The following is a 24828-nucleotide window of genomic DNA, read 5'->3' as shown; positions in this document are numbered from 1 at the left end:
GTAATAGTCATCAGGGTACACTATACCACTGCCTGTGGAAATGTGAAGAGATTCAAAAATTTTGGAGCTCAGTGTTACAATATCTCTCTCAGATCACAACTTCCCCTGTACCGCTTTGCCCTAAGTTATGCATTTTAGGCTTGTACCCAGATGACTGTACTCTGTCGTGTGAGGAAAGAAAAATGGTCGATCTTTGTTTGCTACAGGCCAAACGCTGTATTGCATTATGTTGGAAGAATGTTGGTTGCCCCTCTTTTAACCACTGGTTAAACAACTTAACATCGAGTTTAGCTCTTGAGAAACTGACCTATATTGTTAGAAAGAAGGCTTCTGAATTTTACAATATTTGGAAGATATTTCTAGATCTACTGAGGAGTGGGGATTTGGGGGGGGCGGTGGGTGAATAAGATAACTAGATAATGATGAATAATGTCTGAATTGCTGTTGGGAATATACTGTGCAACCTACGTTATGATTTTTTTTTTCTTTTTTTTTCTTTTTTTTTGTTGTTTTTTTTGTTTGTTTTTTTTTAAATTGTATTTATTTGCATTGTTTGCTATTTTAAATTATTTAATTATTCACTTATTTTGAATTTTTTATGATTAACATTTCAATTATTACTATTATTACTACTAGTATTATTATTATTATTATTATTATTATTATTATTATTATTATTATTTTAATACCTGCCATATGTTCATTATATTTTTGTGTTGGATACTGTTGAAAACCAAAAAAAAACAAATAAACATATGTTTAAAAAAAAAAAAAAAAGAAAAGATTGAATTTGATCAATTATAATTGTGTATTTCTTTAAAAAGATTAAAGAGTTTTAGGTTTGTTTTTGTGTTTTTTTTCTCCCAACTGCAGCTTCTTTGGTGCTGAACGGATTGCGAGTAAAGATTAAATATAAACACAGAATTGAAACATTAATTTTAAATAAGGTTAATAAGAACAAATATGTGTTTTGTTCAGGGGCGATTCTAGGATCAGAGCTTTGGGGGTGCTGAGCACCCAGAGAGCTGCCCATCCAGGCAAGGTAAACTTTACACATCAGGATGAGACTTCTTCCCTGTCTCTCTCAGTCCCTGCATCCTTAAATGTCTCCAGTTGTCCCGAGTTCCCTCTGACTGTCTCCTTGGTGCATTTAAACCCCTGTTCCTCATCGTCTGTTGTCTTCATCTCCATTATCAGTCATCATAATTTTACCCTCTCTGTGCAAGTCTGCAAATTTCTTTATTAAATCATAAAATTCATCAAGTCTCTCTGCGCCTGGGTCCTTGTCACAAAACATGACATCACTGTTTTGTACATTTTAAGACAATTTAATCCCCACATTTGTGAAAGAAAAGCAAAACACTTTTGAAAAGTCTGCAACAAAACCATCAAATCTAATAAAGGTTATTTAAATGCTGCTAAAGAAGAATGGATTGGAATTAAAAAAAAAAAAATCCTAACCTTAATTACTGCGGGAGAATAATGATGCTCACAGTGAGTAAAATGTAAACTCAGTGCATTTTTTGGACAGAGATACACTTCAAATTTGTATGTATAATATGATGCAGATACAAAAAAATACACTCCAAAAATAGAGTCCTTGAAATGTACAAAATATTATTAAAAGATTAGAAAAATGGAGACACCTTGCCCTGTGGTACAATGTATGAAAAGATCTTTACTGCAGATGCTACTATGGCTCTGCAGATTTTTTCTTTTCTTTTAACCTATGTGCCTCACCTTGAGGTTGCTAAATCTGTCTATCACATTTTGGTGGTCAAGTCTCTCAAGCATCTCTTTCTCAAATGACCTCACAGCCAGGTGCTGGAGTCTGCTTTGACCCATGGTCCTTCTCAGCCAGGTATGGAGCTGACTCAAGACACTAAAAGACCTTTCACAGCTCCAGCTGCTAACTGGGTTTGTTAGGGCAACCTGAATAACAGTTTTCAGTGTGGGGAAGATCCGATTATCCAGAAGATTGTACAATGTTAACATATCTGGAATTGCACCAGCCTCACTCTTGAGCTTCAAAAAGTTTTTGGCAACCGTGACTTCCTCTGACTGAAGCTCAATATGGTAATGCAGTGCCAGAGCTGACCACCCAGTTTGTTTTGCAGATTCTGTATAGCAGCTTTAATATAGGGACAACACAGCTTCCCGATTGTATCAGTAAAATTAGTTGGTTTTTTTTCTTTGCCAGTTTAACAGTTTCTGTTTGGCCTGTTAGTATTCCCTGTCTGTTTTCTTACCTGGTTCTTCCTGAACTTGTACTTTCTCCTCATGTTCTCCACTTTCCTCTCTCCCTCTTTGGACTGACAATCACACACAGATAGATTGTATTCAATTAGATTTTTTTTTAAACTATTAAGATGACTAATAAAAAAAGTCCTCTCTCAATGTACTTTCAACCAAAAGGCAAATAACCAAACCACATGTACATCTAATAAAGGATATAAATATTGAAACACTGATCCAACATTATCCTTTATTGATGGATCATTTGATCCTACACTTTTACCTGAATGTGGCTCCTGTTTTTGAAAAAACTTCCTCATATCCATTATGAACCTGGCTGTCTCTCTGCGCGCACGCACGCACGCACACACACACACACACACACACACACACACACACACACCAGGAGTTATAAGGTTAATGGGCATCCAGTCAGTTAGCTAGTTAGTACCTTGGGTTCAATATCAGCACATGCACATATGACAAAATAACCAGTTTCTCTCATTACATTTCAAACAGGAAAGTGGTAACAACAGTAGGCTACGGACAATGTCAAGTTTTACATTTTAAATAGGTTGTATAAATTACAATGGGAGCAACAGGACGGTCAAATGTGAATGATTTTACAACAGAGCATGGATTGTAGGGTAGCAAACATAGTCGGGAAACACGTTTTCAACACAGCAGGTTACCTGGGTGTAATGCTTTTCAGCTAAAAAGAAAGATGGTCTGACTTCCACCTAACTATATAAAGAGTAACTGAAGGTTAAATGCAGCTAATATGTCCTGTTTTAAGCCAGGTACTTACACCTCCACTCCGCTGCGTCTCAGCCACTATCGCTGTGGCAGCAACGGTGCTAGAGCCAGAGTAGTAGGGGAGAGCCGACCTGGAACAAACCATTTTGGGAGGGGGGACGGGTCATCTATACTTTTGTTGTTAAAATGTTCCATCTCAATTAAGTACTGTATGCTTTTTATATTTTTAGCAGTGTGTCCCAAAAACAGATAATATTGTCAAAAAAGTAAGAAATCTTTGGGGGTGCTGAAGCACCCCCAAAAATAGGCTAAAATCGCCCCTGGTTTTGTTTTAGGATTCTATATAAAGACTTATAGAACAATGCAATTCAATTTCAAAATGCTTTGAGACCACGAAAACGTCAATGAAGTCTATATTTAATATTGATAGTCATCGAGGAAACACAGAACTTTAAACCAGTGCACAGAGGCTCGAGGAATCTTCCGTGAAAGGTTATGGCTATTTCCTGAAGAACTGATTGGCTGGTGGGCGGTGATTTCATAGCTTTGATCTCTTAACTTGATCATTCACTGCTCCGGAGGAGGTTAGTTCTGCAATATAAATTACAGCTGTGATGTACCCTAGTGAGAAGTGAACGGACTTCCCTTCTGATGAAAGACTGATTACTGATTGGTTATTAAAGATAGGAACGATGAAGAGCTCAGGTATCTCCAACTGCTAAGGTAAACTTACTTAGAAGTCACTTAAAATAAGAATAGCTTTTGTAATTTGTCAGGCTTACGAATGAATATGTAGGACTTTTCCTTTTCAGAGCGCAAAGGTTTGGAAGGGGAGAACGACACAAACGTGATTACCTAGTTTGCAGCAGCAATTCACTGCAACTTTTACTAAATTTAATTCCGTGCGGTTGTGATAAGTGCTGATATGAATGCTCCTTTATGTGGAATTAGATGGAAATGGTTTCAGAAAGAGTGAGTGGATAGCTCAAAGCTGTGAGCGCGGTGTGGAATCTTTGGCTCTCATACGTAGCTCTTGAATCAGTCCTCACTAAGGCCACACATATTTATGTTCCTTAACAACACTGGTATTTGGCGAGACAGCACGAACATAACTGAAACTTGGAACTGACGGGCTTTCCCAGTCCTCAAAAATGAAATCTTTCATTAATTTAACAAAATTATGTTCTGTGTTGTATTTAGAGTATCACCTATTCATGTTTTTTGTTGTACAAATTGTCATGTTTATTCATTCCATTTATTAAATCAATTTAAATAAAAATAATAATAATAATTTTGTGATTAAGAATGTCTTGTTGAAAAGCAGTCCGCTCAGTTTATTTTGCATTATTGCAGCACTCATTATTGTGAAATATAACTTTGTACTCTTTTTTGTTTGTTATTAGTGTGTACTCAACTATGCAACCTTACAAGACAGGTTGATTAAAAAACACAGACAGACAGACAGACACACACACACACACACACACACACACACACACACACAGAAATTATATATTTTAACTAGTCAATCCTAAGACATTGTTTGACACATCGGTCCCAAATTAAAAATCCAAATTCTTTTTGATGGTAAAAAAAGTGAAAGTGAAAGACAAAGTTCCTGGCTTTTATCTAGTTTTTGAGATATCCATGTTGAGATATCTGTTGCCTCAGATTTCAGTGTGTGAACAAACGGCTTGCAGTGGGTCAATGGACCATTTAGCAAGAAATGTTAAATGCCTATTTGAGATCGAACCAGGGCTGGACTGGGACAAAAAATCGGCCTGGGCATTTTGACTAGAGACCGGCCCACCAGGATAGAGATTGAAAATGTGACGTCATTCAGGGGTAAAACCGCAAAGGATTCTGGGAACTTGAGGCAAGAGGTACTAGCGCACGCAGGCTTTCAATTGAACTCAGTTACACAGCGATAAAAAGAAACCCAAAAAATGGCAAGAAGCTGTTGTATTATTAACTGCAATAGCCGGTCGCATGACAGTCACGGGAAGCCGATGGGTAAAGAGATGTTTTTTTTTTATCGGATTACGTCGTTGAAGAGAAATTTTTTAAGCCATGTTTCTGAAGTAAGAGCCGATGGATGGTCTGGATATACCAAATATAACGTCCCAGAACACTCCAGCTCACATGTTAGTCTGCTCCAAGCATTCCCACAAAGGTCAGTGTTTTGTAGTAGTTAATACGTCACTTTTCTTAACATAATTGGTGATATAGGTTACAAGCAAGTCTGGCGCTGAACAGAAATTGTTGCACTATGCTTCTTTGTTTAATGTGCATAAATAGTGAATTGTCCTGACACAATATTGCGTTTCGCTTCTGTTATTACCACGGTACATTGACAAAAACATATACTTTTATTCACAGGATAAAACAGTTGTTTTGTATCACTAATTGTCCAGTGCGATTACAGCATACAATATTATTGTCACTGCTACATTTCTGTAATGCTACCAGAAATTATTTCCACTACTAATTAATTACCGTTGAGCTCAAAGGTCCTATTAATAAATGGTTAACGATTGTGTATTTATGACGACGATTTGTGAGACTGGTAAACTTACCTTTGTTTGTACGATGGTCATTCTACACGGTGCATTTCAAGGTCCTGTACCCATCCGTCGGTAAACTGTACCCGGGCTTGTTGCAGTGACCTGAAGTTACTAAACTTCATGAGTGTATGCACTCACTCCAAGAACCGTATAATTATAAATCTGAGCGTGGTGAAAGTTGGGCAGCGCGCTAACGTCTTTTGTCCACTCTGTGTGCTCTTAAGGGTCTGACCCTTTCACTCCTTTGATTTTTTCCTCGTATCTTTTCTTTGCCTTTTCGTCGAGTCTGTCTTTGTACGGTCCGGCATTGTTCTCCTTTGTTTTGTACATTCCTTTTTTGTGCGGCAAAGAAAAATCAAGAAGGTATTGGAACCGGAGAATGAACGTTTTGCGGTGCTGCAAATGCTTGCATTTGATGCGGTACTTGGATTGTTTTGCCTCGAGTTCCCGGCATGCAATGCGCGAAAGTCACGTGATCTGTCAATCGCTATAGGAAAAACCTTAAATTAAGACCAAGAACACTAGAGGTGAGACATGATCATTAATTAATATTAAAATTAATAAATGACAGATTTAGTGATATTTTCATAAACACCTCCTTTCCTTTTTTTGTTCTCCATTTTCTTTAGTTCGTCTATAAGATTGCTAAACAAGTGGGAGGGTGCATCCGGCCTCCTCGGCTGTAATTGGTCCAGCCCAGAGTCGATCATGACCAATTGGCCAATCCAACACCTTTCATTATATATACCCTTCCTAAAAAAAAAAAAAAAAAAAAAAAAAAAAAAATCCATCGGCCCATAAAAACAAAAAATCGCCAGCGGCCCACCGGGCAAATGCCCGGTATGCCCGATGGCCAGTCCAGCTCTGGATCGAACGACCCACTTTTAACCACTTTTTTTCGGTTTCTATTTTTTCTCATTCTTATTAAAGTTACCTGTTTCCCAGCATGTTCAACAAAATAGTCTGTGTTCTAGTTTTGAAGTGAGGGATGTTTTCTGTGGAGATGGCATGAAAAGTTGCTTGGGACCATGGCACTGTTTCAGAGCTGTTCCCCACGCACCAAAAATAACCAAGTTGGTGCAATCGGATCTCCAGTGAAAGAAAATCCAAATTGAAAGCTAACTTTCGGTGTATTGCCTTGAGCTCGCCGTTTTAGCTTTCTTTTGACCACCACTCGTACGAGGCTCTTCTGGAGTTTTGTCCAGGGGAAATTCGGAGTCTGCAATTTACTTTTCAAATATTTATCCATCTTTGTTGTGGGTCCTGCAACTGCCACGTACCGCACGCATCACTAATTCTTAACTTAACTTAACAAGACCATATTATGCTACCCACTGCCACCCACTGACATGAAAGAGAAATTACTACCAGTCCGTGCATTGAAAGCACAGATGCCCAACAATGATTTTATTACTTGCAGTAATTATTCAATTGTATTTTTTGGACCAATTAATTGAAATTAAATAATTTCCCACGGCACACCTGACGCACATTAGTGCATGGCGTGTACCGCGAAAACCACTGCACTAAACACATCACCTGTTCCAACTGTTAACCCAGAGGTTCCCAAAGTGTGGGGCCCGCAGAGCCATTGCAGGGGGGGGGGGCGTGGTATGAAAAGAAAAAAAAAAGAAAGAAGAAAGCTTGGACACTGCTAGCATAATGGACAGGTTTTTGACGGGGCTCCCACACAAACGCAAAGCAGGAGATGAAGCATCGCCAAATATGTTTCCAAACCAACTTCCATCCAAGTCAAAGACTAGAAAATATGGTGAAGCACATCTTCCCTTTGGCTTCACCTGCACAAGTACCAAGGTAGGTCTCCCCTGCAAAATTAGTTTCCCTGCGTCGGGAGCAGCGCTGGGCTCTTCAAATCACGGACAAACAGTATCCAACATTCTTGATTTTTAGTTCACAAACACTTCTTGTAATAACTAACTACTCCTGACATTTTGGACATGTTAGCTCTTTATACAGTAAAGTTACAGTGGGATACAAATAATATCAGGCTGATCCTGTCATGATTTGTTCCTCCGGTTCAAATCACAGACAAACAGTATCCCACAGCTGTTTTTGTTTTTGAACCCATTTTGCACAGAGAGGCATTTTTTGAAAAATGTATTGATAGCAATGTTGAATATTATTACACAGGAAAAAAAACAACTACACGTAAAATAATCACACCGTGATGCCTCTGCCTTTTTAAAGGGAGGGACCTGTCCATTATGCTAGCAGTGTCCAAGCTTTCTTCTTTTTTATTTCTTTTCATACAGCGCCCCCCCCCCCCCCCCCCCCCCCCCGCAATGGCTCTGCGCCCCCCCCTAGACACTTTGGGAACCTCTGGCCTAAGGGATGAGGTCCAGAACAATAAAAGCCAAAACAAACCTGCCAAAAAACCTACAGCTCACACCCCTAGGCAAGTGCCAATAATAAATTATGAATAATAAATGAACACTGAATTTATGCTTCCTTTCACTACCTTGCATTTTTTCCACCACAAGCATTCTCTTTTTAATATTTGTACATAGGAAAAGAATGTTTAGTAAGCTAATAGGATCAATGTCTTTTCACTGAATGAAACTGCGTACAATGTTGTATTTTTTGTATAATGATAATAAAAAAAATTTGTTTTGATCCTGACCTTGCCTCATGTGATGAGGAGGATCTTGAGAAAGGTGACTGACTGAGGAGCTTGTTAATGATCTAAATACAATTGGGACTACAGTCACAAGAACACCATTGGTAATACATTGTTAAATGACTTGCAGTACCTGCTCAAGAAGGCACATGTACAGGCTTATCCTAAGTTTGCTAGAACACTGAAGGTCGGTCATGAATTTTTTTCCAGCAATGACCCAGACTATACCACCAAGGCAGCAGCACCTTATGGCTATGGAGCAACCGAGCCAGTCTCCAGACCTCCATAATATTTTTTGAGGGAGCTGAAATGTTAATTTCTCTTTAAGTGAGCATATTTACAAATTTTTCAAGAGATCTAATAATTATTTCTCCGACTGTATTTGAACGTTTTCTCTTACATGGATTTCAACATTCAGTAAAATCCATCAGATTGTTGTTGAAAGTTTTTCAATTTTTTTTCTTTTTGAGCATGGATTGAAGGTATTGCTTTACACACAGTGCAGTGTAAATTATTAACAGTATTTAAATAGGCTATAAAATCTTGTTCAGTGTCAAGTAGATATTATTAAATTGTGACATCTGCAAAATCTAACAGGATTAGATGCCCAGCTTGATCTCATCTCCAGAGCATGAGTTTGTTGTTTTGTAATTTTCCCCCTTTGATTTTCCCTTTTTAGGAAAGATCATGGAAACTGGACCTTTTCACAGAATCCTGCGACCGATTCTGCTCAGTGCTTTTATACTGGGATGCTCTGTGACTCTGTTTTTTTTGTATTTTAAACCAACTACTAGCTGGTTACCAGGTCCCCTAGAGTCATCAATATTAACAGAATCTGACCTGAACCTTTTCTCTAACAAGATCAATAAAAATGTGACCATTGTGCTGATCTGGATGTGGCCCTTTGGAAGAACATTCAACCTGAACATTTGTAGCTCACTCTTTAATATTGATGGCTGCTTCATCACAGCAGACAAGAATTTCTACAGTAAAGCAAATGGGGTCATCATACATCACCGAGACATTAGAACTGACCTTTCCAATCTCCCACAGTACAAGCGGCCATCATTCCAGAAGTGGATATGGATGAATGCAGAGTCACCGTCACACTCATCCCAGCTGACTGGGTTAGAGAACCTGTTCAACCTGACTCTCAATTATCGTCAGGATGCTGACATTCAAGTGCCTTATGGGTACATCGTACCAGCAGAGAGTCAAGAAAATTTTATACCACCAAAGAAAAACAAGCTGATCTGCTGGATTGTGAGCAACTGGAACCAGAACCACAAGCGGGTGAAATATTACAATGAGTTGAGCAAACATGTGGAGATTCAAACATATGGACGAGCCTTTGGGAAGTACATCTCTGACCAAGACTATTTCCCCACCATCACCAGCTGCAAGTTCTATTTGGCGTTTGAGAACTCCATTCACAAGGACTACATTACTGAGAAATTGTACAACCCACTCTTAGTGGGGACAGTGCCAGTGGTTCTTGGCCCACCCAGGCAGAATTATGAGAACTTCATCCAGGGAGATGCCTTCATTCATGTGGAAGACTTCACCTCGCCCCAGACACTGGCAGATTACCTGCTGCTCCTGGACAAGGATGAGGAGATGTACCTCAGGTACTTTGAGTGGAGGCGGGACTTTAAAGTAAAAAAGGCGTATTTTGGGGCTGAGCATATATGCCTGAGCTGTGATTATTTGCGTAGGCACAAGGAGTACAAAGCATTCAACAACCTTAACAAGTGGTACTGGGGTGGCTAGTGCTTTTTAGTAGAAGGAGGGGCTAGGGTGCATGTGATAGAGCATAATAAAAAAAAAAACAATGTTCTGTGTACTTTACAACTGGCCTACTAACACAAACTAGCTCCTCCCTTTGTCCCTGTGCTGAGATTTCTGAATGAACTGATATTACTTTTCTCTTCATGCCTTCACAAATACACATTCTGTTCTGTGCGTTATTTTGATCGATTTAGAAATTACCATAGTAATAATGGCAGTTAAAATTATCTATCAATAGAGAAAATAAAGAACGTTGTTTTATTTATTTTGCTTTTCTTTTTGTCCATCTTTTATTAAGCTTTAGAGCATTCTCCAAACCAATCATATATTCCTTTTATTAGACAGCTGTGTAGCTGATTATGCAGAAGGAGAGTCCTCATCCTATGCTATCCCTTTTGTCCCTGCTCAGGCTCCTAAAAAGTTTGTATGTCTTAACAAGTGGTACTGGGGTGGCTAGTGCTTTTTAGTAGAAGGAGGGGCTAGGGTGCATGTGATAAAGCAGGATGATGATTGAAATAAATAAATAAATAATAATAATAATAATAATAATAATAATAATAATAATAATAAAGTATTGTAAATACTAGTAATACTTATACTTATGAAATAGAGTACCATGTTACAATAAGACTCCCCTTCTACATGGCTAATAAGCAGTTTATAAATATGTTATTATTTACTCTGTATACACTTTATAAATCATTTATAACTGTTTATTATGCATGAATTAAGGTTGAGAAAGAGAAAATCCTGACCAGTTTCTTGCCAGATCTGTTAAGATATATATTTCATCAAGAGTTCCTATATTAAACATTTCAGACACTTGTAAACATTTTTAGCATATAATATAGCACTTTGTCAATGCATTACAAATATCCACAGTTATCAAAGGGAGCCTTGTTGTAAAGTGTAAAACATGTCACTATTTATTATACCTAGACCTAAATTACAATCAGTGCTTGAAATAACATGTAATTACCATCAAAAATGGTAATGTTCTACTGTTCACTGGTTTCACCATGCTTAAGCTATTGTGCAGAGGTCTGGGACAACAACTATAAAACCACATTACATTCACTTTTTACTCTTCAAAAACAGCAATTTGAATCATCCACAATGCAGCTTATAGGGATCATACAAACTCACTATTTTTGCAGTCTGAAATATTGAAAATTGACGATCTAGTGAAATTCCAAACAGCACAAACTCTATTCAAAGCAAAAAATAAAAAAACTGCCAGGTAATATTCAGAGTATGTTTTTTTTGAAAGAAGGAAGTTATAATTTAAGGGCTTTTGTAACTTCAAAACAGGGAAGGTACGTACTACAAGAAAAAACTTTTGTGTTTCTGTGCATGGAGTGAAACTGTGGAACAGTTTGAATATGGAATTAAAGCAATGTCCAAACATAAAACAGTTCAAAAAGAGTTATAAAAATATGATCTTCTCGAACTATAAAGAAAGGGAAAATAATGAAATTAAGTGAATGTCTCTATTTAAAAAAAATTCATGATGTGATATTATAGTATATAGTATATCAGAAATCTGTTCACTATTTTTATTACAAATTATATCAGTAAGGAAGCTGACTAAATATTAACTGATAATTTATGGCAAAAGGGTGGGATTAAATAAGTGTTTACTTCTTCCCACTCCCTTTCAACATGTAAATTAATCAGAATGGTAGCAATATTGAAATGTATTGATTTTTGTATAGTTTTTTTCTCTCTCTTATTTTCTTTTCTAAATGTACCTGCATATTGTTTACATGTTTGAAATAAATTAACAATTAACAATTAACAATTATATTTTTGAATAAGCGTCCCAGTGGTCCATCAGCGTGTTGTGATTCGTCAACCAAGACAAGATAACCATTCAAAAACCATGAGGTGTTCCTCCAACAACATCTCAGTACGATTGCCAGTCTATGGACATGTCCTTTGTTGGTCATCCAAGCTCTTTCGATATGTTGTCTATGACTGCCAGATTGAGGACCTACAAACCACCTCCTGTGATTTACCATGTAATGTCTGTACCCCATGTCAGTCAAAACATTCTTGTAGGCTCTCCACTCATCACTGATAATAGCACTGTTGGTGGAATACCTGTTTTCTGGGATTTAATTTCCTTTTGGGATTAAAGTAACTACTAAAAGTTTTAATTGAATTATTTGAATTCTGACTCAAATATTAAAATAATTATAGTAATTAATTACTATAATTAATATATATTTATCAACTGATTGTACTGATTTGTGACAAGAACAATGTAGTTAGTACACTGAAAACACTTGTATTGTTAAAGGCGTCCATGTTCAGATCTGGATTGTTTAAAAAAAAAACTTCCCTCTTGCTACCATCGACTTAGCACACATGGGATTTGCCAGGAGGTTTTTTTTGCCTTTAAAATTTTATTGCAGTGTAAAAAATACACAGTAATAGGTAATTACTGCCAAGTACTGAAACCTGATGCTGCATTGGACAAAAGCACTCACTTGTTATACTATTTTTTGATGACTGTTATAGCCTTAAATCATCATCAGAATTGAGATGCATCATTCAGGTTGTGGAATGACAGGCTATGACAAGAGAGGCAGGTTAAGGAGTGAAATTGGGGGAGCCATTCCATCTTCAGTGTCAAAACTTTCCTCATCCTCAACGAGAGGCATCTCTGCAGTAGCCATGAAAGCAGAAGCATCCCCTCACTTTGGAAGAGAAAGTCTGGCAGAACTTAAGTGATCACTCAGGTGGTGACGCACAGAACAGCATCCACATTTTCCATTGGGTCAAATTTGTTTGTTAGCTTAATCATTAATGGCTTTGGTAGATGGCGTAAGCATCTGGTATGTCCCTTGCTACCCTTTACCAGGACCCACCTCTTCCATTTGCAGGGTGTAGAGCAGACTTGGGACTTTGGCTTTCCCCTGAGGACAGGTCACATCTCATCAGCCAGAGCCAGGGGATTGGCTGAGATGACTGGCTCTCCTCCAGAAGTTGCCAAACCGAACTGGGGGACTGTGGTATCGCAGTGAGCACCTGGGAATGAGCACTGAGTAGAAAGGCAGCTGGTGATGTTGCCAAGGCAGGAGACATGTAGGAAAGCCAGGTGCCTTCTTGCGTGGTTGCATAGATGAAAACTCCACTCTTTCCACTAGTACCTAATGCTTGTCACAGTTTTCAGGGTTTTCTATTAGGTTTTAATACCTGGTAGCAGGTACTTTCTTAGTACCTACTCTACCTAGAATCCAAGCAATCCAAGGCAATCCGAAATGTGATGTCAAAAGATTGCATGCCATTGACTGGCTTGTCAGTGGCATCACTGAGTCATGAAACCATGACGAAAATCACAAAAATCAAAACCGTCATTTTTGAAACCCAGCAACGAGGGAATTGGCTGCACAAAAAAACAACACTGTGGCCCCTGATTCTCACAAAAAGCAACAAACTGAACAGCAAGTATATCATTTTAATGTAAAATTTACTCTGTAATCCGAATCCTCATGTCAATTCAATACAGATTTGTAAGTTCTGACAGTAGTTAACATTTGAGTTTAGAAACTTACAAAAAAAACTTGACTGAAGTAGAAAGGATTTTACTCAAAAATGTTGACGTCAGTCAGGCTTATTGCTGTTAGGTGATGAGTTTGAAGTGGGCAGGCATTAGAGCAGAAAGGTGAGAGCTCAAAGGAGGACATACCAGTTTTTGAAGAGTTGAGCAGGAGGAAGATGAAGGCACCCACCACACATAAGAAACAAGATATGAGTTTGGAATAATTTGTATTTTATTAATTGTCCAATTATTGTTTGATTGCTTACTAAAAACAGAATAATTGTTTGGCATTACAATGTATAGCAAGGAAACATTTCAGCTGAACACAGAATACACATGGGTTTGTGCAAAATGAATACATGTAGACTACATAATCAGCTAAAATTTGATTTCTTTAACTGCTGATTTTATTATTATTATTATTATGAAATATTTGCTAAAAGTGCATTAAACTGTACCTCTCCTTGCTTTATCAGTTTAATTTCAATCCTGCTGAAATTGTGTTGAAACTGTTTTCAACATGAAAATGTTATAACTGAAAACATTCTTGAGCTGAAAAATTTCCTCAGCAAATCTTTGTTCCTGTTATGACTTTATACCCTAGGATCCAGACAGACTGGGTAATTAATATCACCAGTTCTGTAACTTGAGACAGATTCATCAAGATCAGGTAGTCCATCAAATTTACATATGATCTCAGTGTCTCTGATGAGGGGGGAAAAGAATAAAACCATCTGGAAGGAGTGCAACAAGGCTGCCTCAATCAGTCGAACCACGGAAGGCCTGTGTTGATGAGCAGTTTGCTGCCCTTGACTGCAGTTTGTGTCAAGGAAACAAATTCTCACAACTTCAGAGCCATAGCTCATACCGCTCGTCCATAATATATTTTGGGTGTTGTAATTTTGTCCTTGCTCAGGCTTCTCAAAAGCTGGTATATCCTTTTCTGAGCTCACACCTTCCTGTTTTACTGTCTGGCCTTCCTCCACTTCATCTTCTGTCCTGCTTCAATGACAATCATCTGTCGTATAATGCATGATCACTGTTAATGTAATGGGTGATGCCACCTAACAACCCAACTGTAGGTCACTACTACTGCAGGTATAGAGAATGTAGTTTAGTCAAAAAGTTTGACTGTGTAAAGTTACTCGTTAAAACAATGTTTTAGTGATTATGAAGTTTCCTTCATGTAATTGTTTCAATGTTCATGAAATAAAAAGAAATGTTACCAGAAATACACACAAAAATGATGTTATAAAGTAAGAACGCGTTTTTACTACAATGAACAAAAGATTAAAAAATAACATTTTTAAAGCTAGTGGTGGGCCTTTTTTATTTTGTTTATATTACTGTATTGACATGTTGTAAGCTTTTTTTTTCATTTCATAATCATTTAATAAGATACTGATATAAATTAAGCTGTAATTAAGATGTAACAAGGTGAAAGGAGGGCTTTTGAGAGACACAACAAATGCACATACTGCAATTTTACTGCCAGTTAGAAATATATGTTTGTTTTCTGATGGATTAGATGAGAACATTGGTCTGTAAGTCTAAAGCCATCAACATGTTGAAAAGCTGTAGTTTTAATTTGGGTTTGTGCAAATGCAGTTCATTTACTTATCTAATTTTGAAGCAGGGATGACATGAAAAAGTCTTCGCCCTGTCCCCGACCCTCAAGAAAATTTTATGTTTTTACATCCTGTGCTGAAAACTAAGGGTGACTAGTAAGTGAGACTCTAAGTAACACTAAGAAAAATGTAAGAATATTTAAGTCCTTTTTGATTGTGTAGTTGTAGTTGTGATGTGCTGATGGCTAACATTTCTGAGATAAAAAAAAATTGTGCTCCTGTCTTTTTAAGGTCTTTGCAAAAGAAGAAGGGTAATTCTGCAAATGAACAGTTTAACAGTAAAAACTGACATTTCAGTAACAGCGAAACCAAATGCATTGGGGAAGCTTTCAGTTCTTTAAAAGAAAACAGTTTTGTTTTACATTGACTTTATATTGACATATTTGCTGTGAGTTTAAACAGGCCAAGGAATTAAACCTTGGTATAGGTTTTAAATAATGGTTATCATCAAGTCTGTTTATGAAAATAATTATTTGATGGAACAGTGAAATCAAAATAATAATACAAGTTAAGTTTTATTCAAATGCATGGTTGTTTAACATTGCAAGTTTAGTGTATTGAGTCATAAACTGTTGAACTAATTGTAAGCTATGTAAATGATTTAATTCAGTTTACAATGGCTTCATATTCAGTTTCTTTTTTAAGACGCTTAAAAAAAATCTGTCATCAAAGGAGGAATGGAGGAGTGGTCTGAGGAAAAAGACAACCCCCTCTCATAAGAACTGCTTACAATCTTAACAGAAACTAAAAGAAAAGAGCTAAATTGTATGTGACCATCTCAAAATGCATCTCCTTATGCTGACCATTGGGGTTGTGTTGTTCCCTAAATGTAAGTAAATTTTAATTAAATCTTTAACAAAAATGCTTTTCTTTCAAATAAATGAATAAATAAATAATCCTTATAGAAATCTAGACCAGGTGGCATCACTTCCTCTTCCCCTTACAACACAGCGTGGTATTTTGTGTAACTTAATATGTGTAGCTCAATTAATTTCAAGCTAATTTCATTTACTTATGTCATACTGCAACCTCCATGCGCTTTATTAGAGCACACCTGTTCTGTAAGTCACCTGTAAATTATGTTTACAGAGGGCTATTCATTTGTTGTGTCACTAGCAGTATGACCTGCGGTTCTTCAGTTCTTAACCAGTGTGCAAAATTTTTGGTTAGCACCTCGTTTAGCACCTAGATGCAATTAATACGTGTAATTAATATAGCTTGTTTGTAGCTTTGCAGGAAGAGAATGCCATTACATTTGTATAAATGACCTCCCCACACATTAGAACTGTGTGCAGGTCACTTTGAGCAGAGAATCTTATCACAATATCTTTCCATTCATTTCACAATTTTTGATAATAGCATGTTCAAAGGTTAGCTGTTAGCAGAGACGGGTCTTCCAGCGGAATCTGCATGAATACTGAAGATACTTATTATCTAGATGGAGGAATAATCACACGTGGGGCATCGGCTTTTACCGGAACATTCACACCAATGTGACTTTGTTTATTGAACTCTCGAGTATACTCCACATCATAACAGGAAGCATCCTTTCAAAATAAAATCAGATCAGATGACAATGAGGGCATACCTATTAACTAGCTCAACACCCCCACTTGCACTCATATTGTCAGCTTTACATGCATTCCAAAAGAAACAGTTTCTTTTTCTTTACTATTTGTTTACACTCCAAACATATATTTCTCAAACTTCAATAACTTGCCCTTTGTTGCTGGCTTTGTCATAACATCGGCCACCATCAGACCTGTCGAACAATATTCCAATATCAAATTTCCAGCATTAACTGTTGATCTTACAAAATGATACTTGATATCGATATGCTTACACCTCTGTCTGTTAACAGGATTCTTTGCCAATGCAATAGTCCCTTGATTGTCCTCAAAAGCTTTGGTGGTCCCTTTTGATGCTCATACATGCTTTGCAACAGTTGTGTCAAGTACAAATATTCTTGTGTTGTTGCTGCCAAAGCTATGTACTCTGCTTCACAAGTTGACAAGGCAACAGTTGGCTGCTTCTTTGTTCACCGTGACACCAAAGTACCTTTTTCATTCAGGCTTATGCAGTAACCTGTAGTTACTCCTGTCAGTCACATCTGCAGCCCAGTCTGAGTCACTGTGACCATGTACTCTCAAATCTTTGTCACTTTTCCTATAGCACAATGTCTTGTCTTTTGATTGTTTCAAATACCTTAGAGCATGTTTCACAGTTGTCCAATGTTCCAAAGTTGGTTCTTTGAAGTGCTGTGACAGCTTACTTACAACAAAACTCAAATCTGGTCGTGTGCAAGAGGTCAAGTAATAAGGCTGCCTACTGCCTCTCTGTACATTCTGACATTGTTCATTTTCTCAGCATCATCATTGTTGTTCAACTTTTGTTCACAAGGAGTTGATCTTGGTTTACAGTCTTGCATTTGAAATCTTTCCAGTATGTTTTCTACATATCTCTCTTGTGACATTTTTACACAATCTTTGGTTTGCTCAAAATCAATACCAAGAAAATGTTTGAGTTTCCCCATATCTTTCATTTTGAACCTTGCAGTTAGCATTCCCTTCACAGTTTTCAAAACACTTTCATCACTGGCTGCAATAATAATATCATGAACCCATATGATCATGATCACTTTGTCTTTTCTTGTTTTCCTTGTGTAAACACAATGATCTACAGGACTCTGCATGAAACCGTTCTCTATCAAATAGTCATGTAATGTCCTGTTCCAGTTTCGGCCTGACTGTTTAAGCCCATAAAGTGACTTTTCCAGCTTATAGACCAGTTTCTCATCTGTTTTTCCTTTTACTTCATAGCCTTCCGGCTGCTCAACGTAAACTTCAAAGTCTATTGGTGCATGCAAGTATGCAGTTTTTACATCCATCTGATGCAAAATCAGGTTTTCTTGTATCGCACACTGCATCAATACTCTTATACTTGTCAGGTTAGCAGTCGGAGAAAAAGTTTTGTCATAGTCTATCCCAAAGCACTGGTTGTAACCTTTAGCTACGTACCGTGCTTTATATTTTTCTGATCCATCACCACTGTTTTTCTTCACATATACCCATCTACCCCCCACTGCTTTCTTTCCCTCAGGTAAGCTTGTTAGGGTAAAGGTGTTCTCTTTTAAGGATTGCATTTCTTCATCTATAGCTGCTTTCCATTCTTTAGAGTTGGGTGACTTTACAGCTTCACTGAATGTCACGGGTGAGTTACTTATCAGTCTGTAACAGTAGTCTATGTTAGTCAGCACTTGATCATCAATGTCTTCTCCTGACTCATATTCATTTAGATAATCTGGTTTCTTTCTTGTTCTAGAATGATACCTTCTGGAGTTTTCAGTCTCATCACTAAGTGGCGTCTGACTGTTCACTTCTGGTTGGTTGTCAGTACCTGGTTCCTGTGAACTGGTACTGGGGCTTTCCCTGTTCACGTTTGGTCTCTCCCTCACCTTTATGTCCTCATCCTCAGATGTCGTATCAGTTTGTGTTTGCTTTTCCTCATTGTGTTTGGTTACAAACTTAACCAGCCTAAACTTTTGCACTTTAGCGCTGTCTGGGAAATAAACCTTGTATGCTGGACTGTTTTTGTCATAGCCTACAAAAATCCCTTTTGTACACCTAGAATTGAGCTTCCCCTTATCTTGCTTGTAAGCATAACACTCACACCCAAACTTTTGCATTCTGGATAGATTAGGCTTCCGCCCAGTCAGCAAAAAGTAAGGTGTCTGTCCTGTCCGGTTGTTAAAGCACCTGTTTCTCACAATAGCCGCTGTTTGAACTGCATATGTCCATAATTCCTTTGGTACGGTACTCTCAATAAGCATGCACCTTCCCATATCAAAAAGTGTTCTCCAGCCACGTTCTGCTGTACCATTCTGGTGAGGGGAATATGGGGCTGAAGTTTCATGTCTTATTCCATGTTTGTTTAACAATGCCTGATAACTCTTTGCCATGAACTCTGTGCCATTGTCTGACCTGATACACTTTACCTTCCCGTGTGGGGCTGTATCGGCCAAAAAGATTTCAGTTGCTTGCACTGTTTCACTTTTGTTTTTGAGAAAATATACAAATACTGCACCGGAAAAATCATCGGTAAACAATAACGCATATCTGTGTCCATCTCGTGATTCTGGATCTATCGGCCCTGCTAGATCCGCATGTACCACCTCGAGAGGTTTCTCGGCTCTTCTGTCAGGGTTTCTATTCCTAGTCTGGACAAATTTTCCCTGGATACACACCTCACAGTTCAAACTTTGACTGTCTGTTTTCCCCTTGATTTTCATACCTTCAACCACATTTTGTAACTTCAGAATGTCACTATGATTGCAATGTCCCAAAATTTCGTGCCATGTCTGCACATCAAAACAATTATTACACTTATCATACTCACTTACAGTTTCAAGGTAATAAAGTCTGTTGTGCTCATGGATGTAGAACTTTGTACCGTCTCTGTGTTGAAGGACGTTCCTTCCTTTCTTAAAGATGATAGTAGCTCCATTCGCAGTGGCCGCTCTCACAGAGAAGATATTCTGTGGAAATGAGGAAATGTATAGAGCGTCTTTCAGTGTTGTTTTACACTGTCTCCCTCTGCTGTCAATCAAGCACACCTCTGCATCTCCTCTGCCTTCAGCCACTCCTTTACACCTGGTGCCATCAGCTAATTCCACTCAGTGTGTTCCCGGCTGGAAGTCGTCATTAGATTTCTTGAATGCTGTTTTATCGTTCAGGCTGTGTGATGTTGCACCAGTATCCACCATCAGGCCTTTGGTCCTGATGTCCTGTGGCTTTTGAGGTTCCGCATAGTCATCGCTCATCCAGAAGACATAGGTGCTCTCTGCGTTGCCGCCCTCCTCCGAGGCTGTGCACGCTTCATCATTCCGTTGTTGTCTCCTGCAAGTCGACTCTCAATGGGTCTTGCTTCTACAGTGACACTTAAAACAGACTATGTCTGACATGTCTCGCCTGTAATCTAGACCTTGTAATCTAAGATGTCCCAAAAATTTTGTCTCCCACAATTCATAATTCTTCTCATCTCCATCAAAAACCAACCTTGCCCATCGGCCACTGGGTTCACCGGCATGCTTACTCATGGTGCTAACTTAGCATGCTAGTCCTCACCGAACACGCTGTACTTTGCGACTTTTCTGGTGGTAAACTTTCCCCTGGCGTAGCCTCAACATTTTCCTGGGCCCATAACCTGTTAGCAGAGACGGGTCTTCCAGCAGAATCTGCATGAATACTGAAGATACTTATTATCTAGACGGAGGAATAATCACACGTGGGGCATCGGCTTTTACCGGAACATTCAGCATAACAGGAAGCATCCTGTATATATATATATATATATATATACATATATATATATATATATATATATATATATATATATATATATATATGTATATATATATATATATATATATATATATATATATATATATATATATATATATGTATATATATATATATATATATATATATATATATATATATATATATGTATATATATACATATATATATATATTCGTTTGCTCAATTTAGGAGATACCCCCTCTTGTGGTGCAATGGAGGAGTAACTACTCTTTCAGTACTGTGTCTGTTTGGCGACTGGGACACACATTATTTTGAAACCACTAAAGAAATTAAAATATTTGAACAACCAGAGCATTTAACATAATATATTATTATAATGAAATTTCAATTATGGAGAGGTGGCTTATTTTTTGTCACAATCACACATTTCTTGCCCTTACACTTGCTAATGTCCTAAAGGAGTTATTTTATTATAAACTTTTACACACCTTTTGCATTTTCTACATCACACATGCTGGTGGTCAAGGTGCTTAGCTAGCAAAAACGTATCTGTTATTTAAATTCAATTTAATTCAATTCATTTATATAGCGCCACAACAACAGTGACCTCAAGGGAGCTTATTTCTACAACAATAAAGAGAAACTACAACAACCAAACGACCACCTTTGAGCAAGCACTTGGTGACAGTTGTAAAGAAAAACTCCCTTTGAACAGGAAGAAACCTTAGGCAGAACCAGGCTCAGGCAAGGCTTCCATCTGAGCCATCTGACAGGTTTGGGGTCAAGGGAGAAACACAGGACAAAGACACACTGTGGAAGAGAGCCAGAAATGAACAATGAGTAATGATTAAATATAGAATGGTGCATAAACACATAGTGAGTAAAGAAGAAATACTAAGAAATAGGCCTATTGCAGAATAACTAAGGGAGGATTTAGGACCCCTGATCCAATCTCAACTATATGCTTTAGCAAAAAGGAAAGTTTTGTTCCTTAATCTTAAACGCAGATAGTGTATTTGTCTCATGAATCAAAACTAGGAACTATTTCAACAAAACAAAAGTCCTAAAAACCCAAGGCTTCCTCCCGTTGTAACACCGCACAAACCACAATTAAAACAGCAGTCTGAGAGACCTTTAATAAAAGATGGGGGCTCAAGACATTGTATGTGGTGAGAAAAATTTCAAATTCAATTTTGGATTTAACATGAAGCTAATGAAGAAAAGCCAGTATAAGAGAAGGCTTTTCATGGAGTTTTTAAGACAACCTGAAACTAATGAATTACCAGCTAAAAAAGCCAAAGAGTAATAAATGATGAATTTATGACATGACAACCAGTTTCTCAGCTTCACTCTGAGACAAGATGTTTCTAGTTTTGCACAAATGACATGGATTGCAAATCATTGAAGTTTGCTAGCAGTTGTGTTTCACAAAGTGCAGATTGTTACTGATTTGGATTCTGATAGTTAGGGCTGGATCAGATGACCATCAATGATCCCTTAGTTATGTGGGCTTAGACTATAGGGTGTTCCATGAAGCACTTCTTCAGTGGCATCTTTTCACTCTCTGCATTTGTATACCACTGTTGCATTTAATCATGAGCAATAATTACATTTTGGATCTCCATTTTGTTCTTGTTTGCCTCTCTTTGTCTCTTCTGCTCTGTTTTCTCTCCTCTCTCCCCCATCTGCTTGCTGTGTTTTTTCCCAGATGTTGTTAAAACACATATACTTTAGACCTATTTTAAAATACTTGTCAAATTGTCTAAAATTATCCTGAATGTTTAAGAATATGTTCATGCTTAGTACAAATGTTGAAAGAAACACTGATTTAACTTCACTTTATTTTTTCATATCTTGTGTTTTGTCAGCCTGTGCACTGAAATGTTATGATTGCATAGGGGAATCCTCTGAAAACTGCAATAAGATAACAGAATGTTCTTTCAGTACTCAGTGTGCTTCAATCAGACAGATTACATATGCAGGTATAGTATTTTATAGTTCTTGTTTTAATCAGCTTTGCACTAGCCCAATTTACAATGGCTACTCTTTGGCTGCAGGTGGTTCAAAAGTTGATCTCACAGTGAAAACTTGTGCTGGATTTTGTGATGAGGGCTCTTTCAGCACTGGAGTCGGCAGGAACTTTTTCACCACCAAGTGTTGCAGTTCTGGCCTTCTCTGGTAAATCTCTGGTAACTTTCATTGTGTTTCTCAGTATTTGGATGTTATTGTTTGAACTGGCATTGTTCCATGAGCAAAAAGTGTCCAAAATGAATAAGAGATGAGTCCCTGTATTTTGTATATCAGTAATATTTGCTGTTAAACCTGTTAATCAGCTGGGAAAAACCCACTTGATGAATTAACTTTGAAAAAGGAATTAAGGGTTCAACCTCATAATCCATCCTTTCTTCTCTAATTATTACATATGCTTTTATATTTCACAGTTGGCAATATCGTCTCTCTGAACGGAAAAAAGTGTTTCTACTGTGATCAACAAAATTGCAAAAAAAACGCATAACTGCTACAAAAATGAGGACTTCTGCTTCTCAGCAACAGGTAACAGGTTTCTTCTTCCTTGGTTCATAAGAATATTCAGAGATTCCTCTGTTAAAAAGTGCAGTGTAGCAAAAATCTTTTCATTTCCTCAGTGAATTCAGAAGGGGCACAGGCAACTGCAAAGGGCTGCATCTCCAAGTTTTTTTGCCAAAAGCCAAAAACTGTATTTGAGAAAGGATTCATTCGAGAACTTAACTGCTGCCAGGGTGACTTCTGCAACAGCGCCAGCAGTACAAGTGCAAGTTTTCTGCTCTTGGTGGCATTGCTAATCTCTACTAATCTGTTGTCTTAATGTTTTTTTCTCATATTCAAACTGCTTCCAGCCGTTTCTCCAGAACCCACAGATGATTTAAAGTTTAGTGAGAAAATTACTAAATATGATTAATATTTGTGTCCTTCGTCAAAATGTTCAAAATCTGTTTTTAAAAAAATATTGCCTGTAAATGTTCTCTTGTATGTAGTAATAAATTGCCTTTTATGATTTCCAATGTAAAACACTGATGCAATTAATACATTACTTTAAAGTTATATTTCATTTATATATAACTATAAAATAAAATGTGGCTGATTCATACACAATCGCTTCAATAAGATCTTGATATGAAGACAAATCTTAAGTATGGCTTAAAGTCTACAGTGCTATTGCAGCTGCTCCATAACCAACACCTGTGGCAGGCTAAACATGGGGTACTAAAGACATACACGAAGGAAAATCGAATGAACTAATCTGCTGAATATTCTATTTATTCAGCTATAACACTGTCTTAACAACAAATCAGTACATGGGATCCTTAAAACTAAACAAAAGCACAAGAAAACGCAACTGTGACAGACAAACTGTCACACTAATTATTACACCAAATTGCATCAACGTGCTGTATCAACCCACATATGAAAAGGTGTATCAAACTGTATATCAAACTGAACAGAAAGTCACATTATGCTCACCCAGCCCTTGCGCTCATCAAACACCAGGTGAGAAGAAAGGTGAGTGCAACCATATTATCATGAAATACACATCCAAGAGTTGTGCTCCACAAGCATGCACTAATGTAGTGTGTGCATTAACTATTAATGCACACACTATTAATTTGCAAAAAGTATTTCTTCAAGTTCCTAATTAAAAAAAAATCTTCTCGGGGATGGAATTTACTGAGCACCTGATAGATAAACCTGATACATTATGCAATATGTGGAATTATCTGAAGAATAACCAGCTCTGCCACTCTTATTGCTGTATTTCATGTATTGTAAAGAGAGTTTGGAATAGTGCTCTGAAAATAAATAATCACTATTAAAAATCACCAATTGCATTTTTCTAAAGTACCAGATTTTGTGCATTTCATATTTAAGACTTAATAATCTTGCAAATAAAGCAATTTGTGGAAAATCAATTTTCAAGAGTGTCTATATATAGCAACACAAAGACATTGAATAAGTTGTCCTAAAAATAAATGAACAAGGTATGATTCAATTAGCTTTTTTTCCCACCTATCCACCTTCACTGTTGCTGTATTTCTTTTGATGTTTTTCATTTAAACTGTGAAAGCTTCTTTTAGGGAACTGAGTTCTTCTCCTGGGATCTGGGATAAGTGCTTTAGGTTTGCAAGGTGTATTGAGGACATTATTGATGCTGCTTGTTGTTCAATTTACTTCTTTGGTCCAGTTAGAGCTGGTAGGAAACCTTTTGAGCTGCCACTGGATCAAACTGTACCACTGCTACCTGAAAGTCCGATGGGGCCACTGATGGTCTACTGGGGATGGCGAAGTCTCATTTAGCTGTCTTGGCACACTTTATGC

At 37.5% G+C, this 24828-nt stretch overlaps 1 protein-coding gene and 1 long non-coding RNA gene across 2 annotated transcripts; both read left to right on the top strand.

The window, feature by feature from the left end:
* The first annotated feature begins 3549 nt into the window (after positions 1-3549).
* On the top strand, positions 3550-10208 carry LOC100697219 (alpha-(1,3)-fucosyltransferase 9-like). The gene is made up of 2 exons (XM_013267963.3): positions 3550-3714; positions 8873-10208. The coding sequence occupies exon 2, from the start codon at positions 8881-8883 to the stop codon at positions 9961-9963; it is 1083 nt and encodes a 360-aa protein (XP_013123417.2). The 5' UTR covers positions 3550-3714; positions 8873-8880; the 3' UTR covers positions 9964-10208.
* Positions 10209-22334: 12126 nt separating this feature from the next.
* Positions 22335-23508, top strand: LOC112844854 (uncharacterized). Its single transcript, XR_003217603.1, has 4 exons — positions 22335-22457; positions 22533-22653; positions 22917-23028; positions 23121-23508. It is a non-coding gene; the product is annotated as an uncharacterized LOC112844854 (long non-coding RNA).
* The last annotated feature ends 1320 nt before the right edge of the window (positions 23509-24828 follow it).

The sequence above is a fragment of the Oreochromis niloticus genome, unplaced genomic scaffold (genome assembly GCF_001858045.2).
Source record: "Oreochromis niloticus isolate F11D_XX unplaced genomic scaffold, O_niloticus_UMD_NMBU tig00001725_pilon, whole genome shotgun sequence".
Classification (NCBI taxonomy): Eukaryota; Metazoa; Chordata; class Actinopteri; order Cichliformes; family Cichlidae; genus Oreochromis; species Oreochromis niloticus.
This window is presented reverse-complemented; position numbering and strand designations above follow the sequence as displayed.

Excerpts from the sequence above, each read along its gene's own strand:
- LOC100697219 (XM_013267963.3), top strand. The coding sequence starts at position 8,881 with ATGGAAACTGGACCTTTTCACAGAATCCTGCGACCGATTCTGCTCAGT.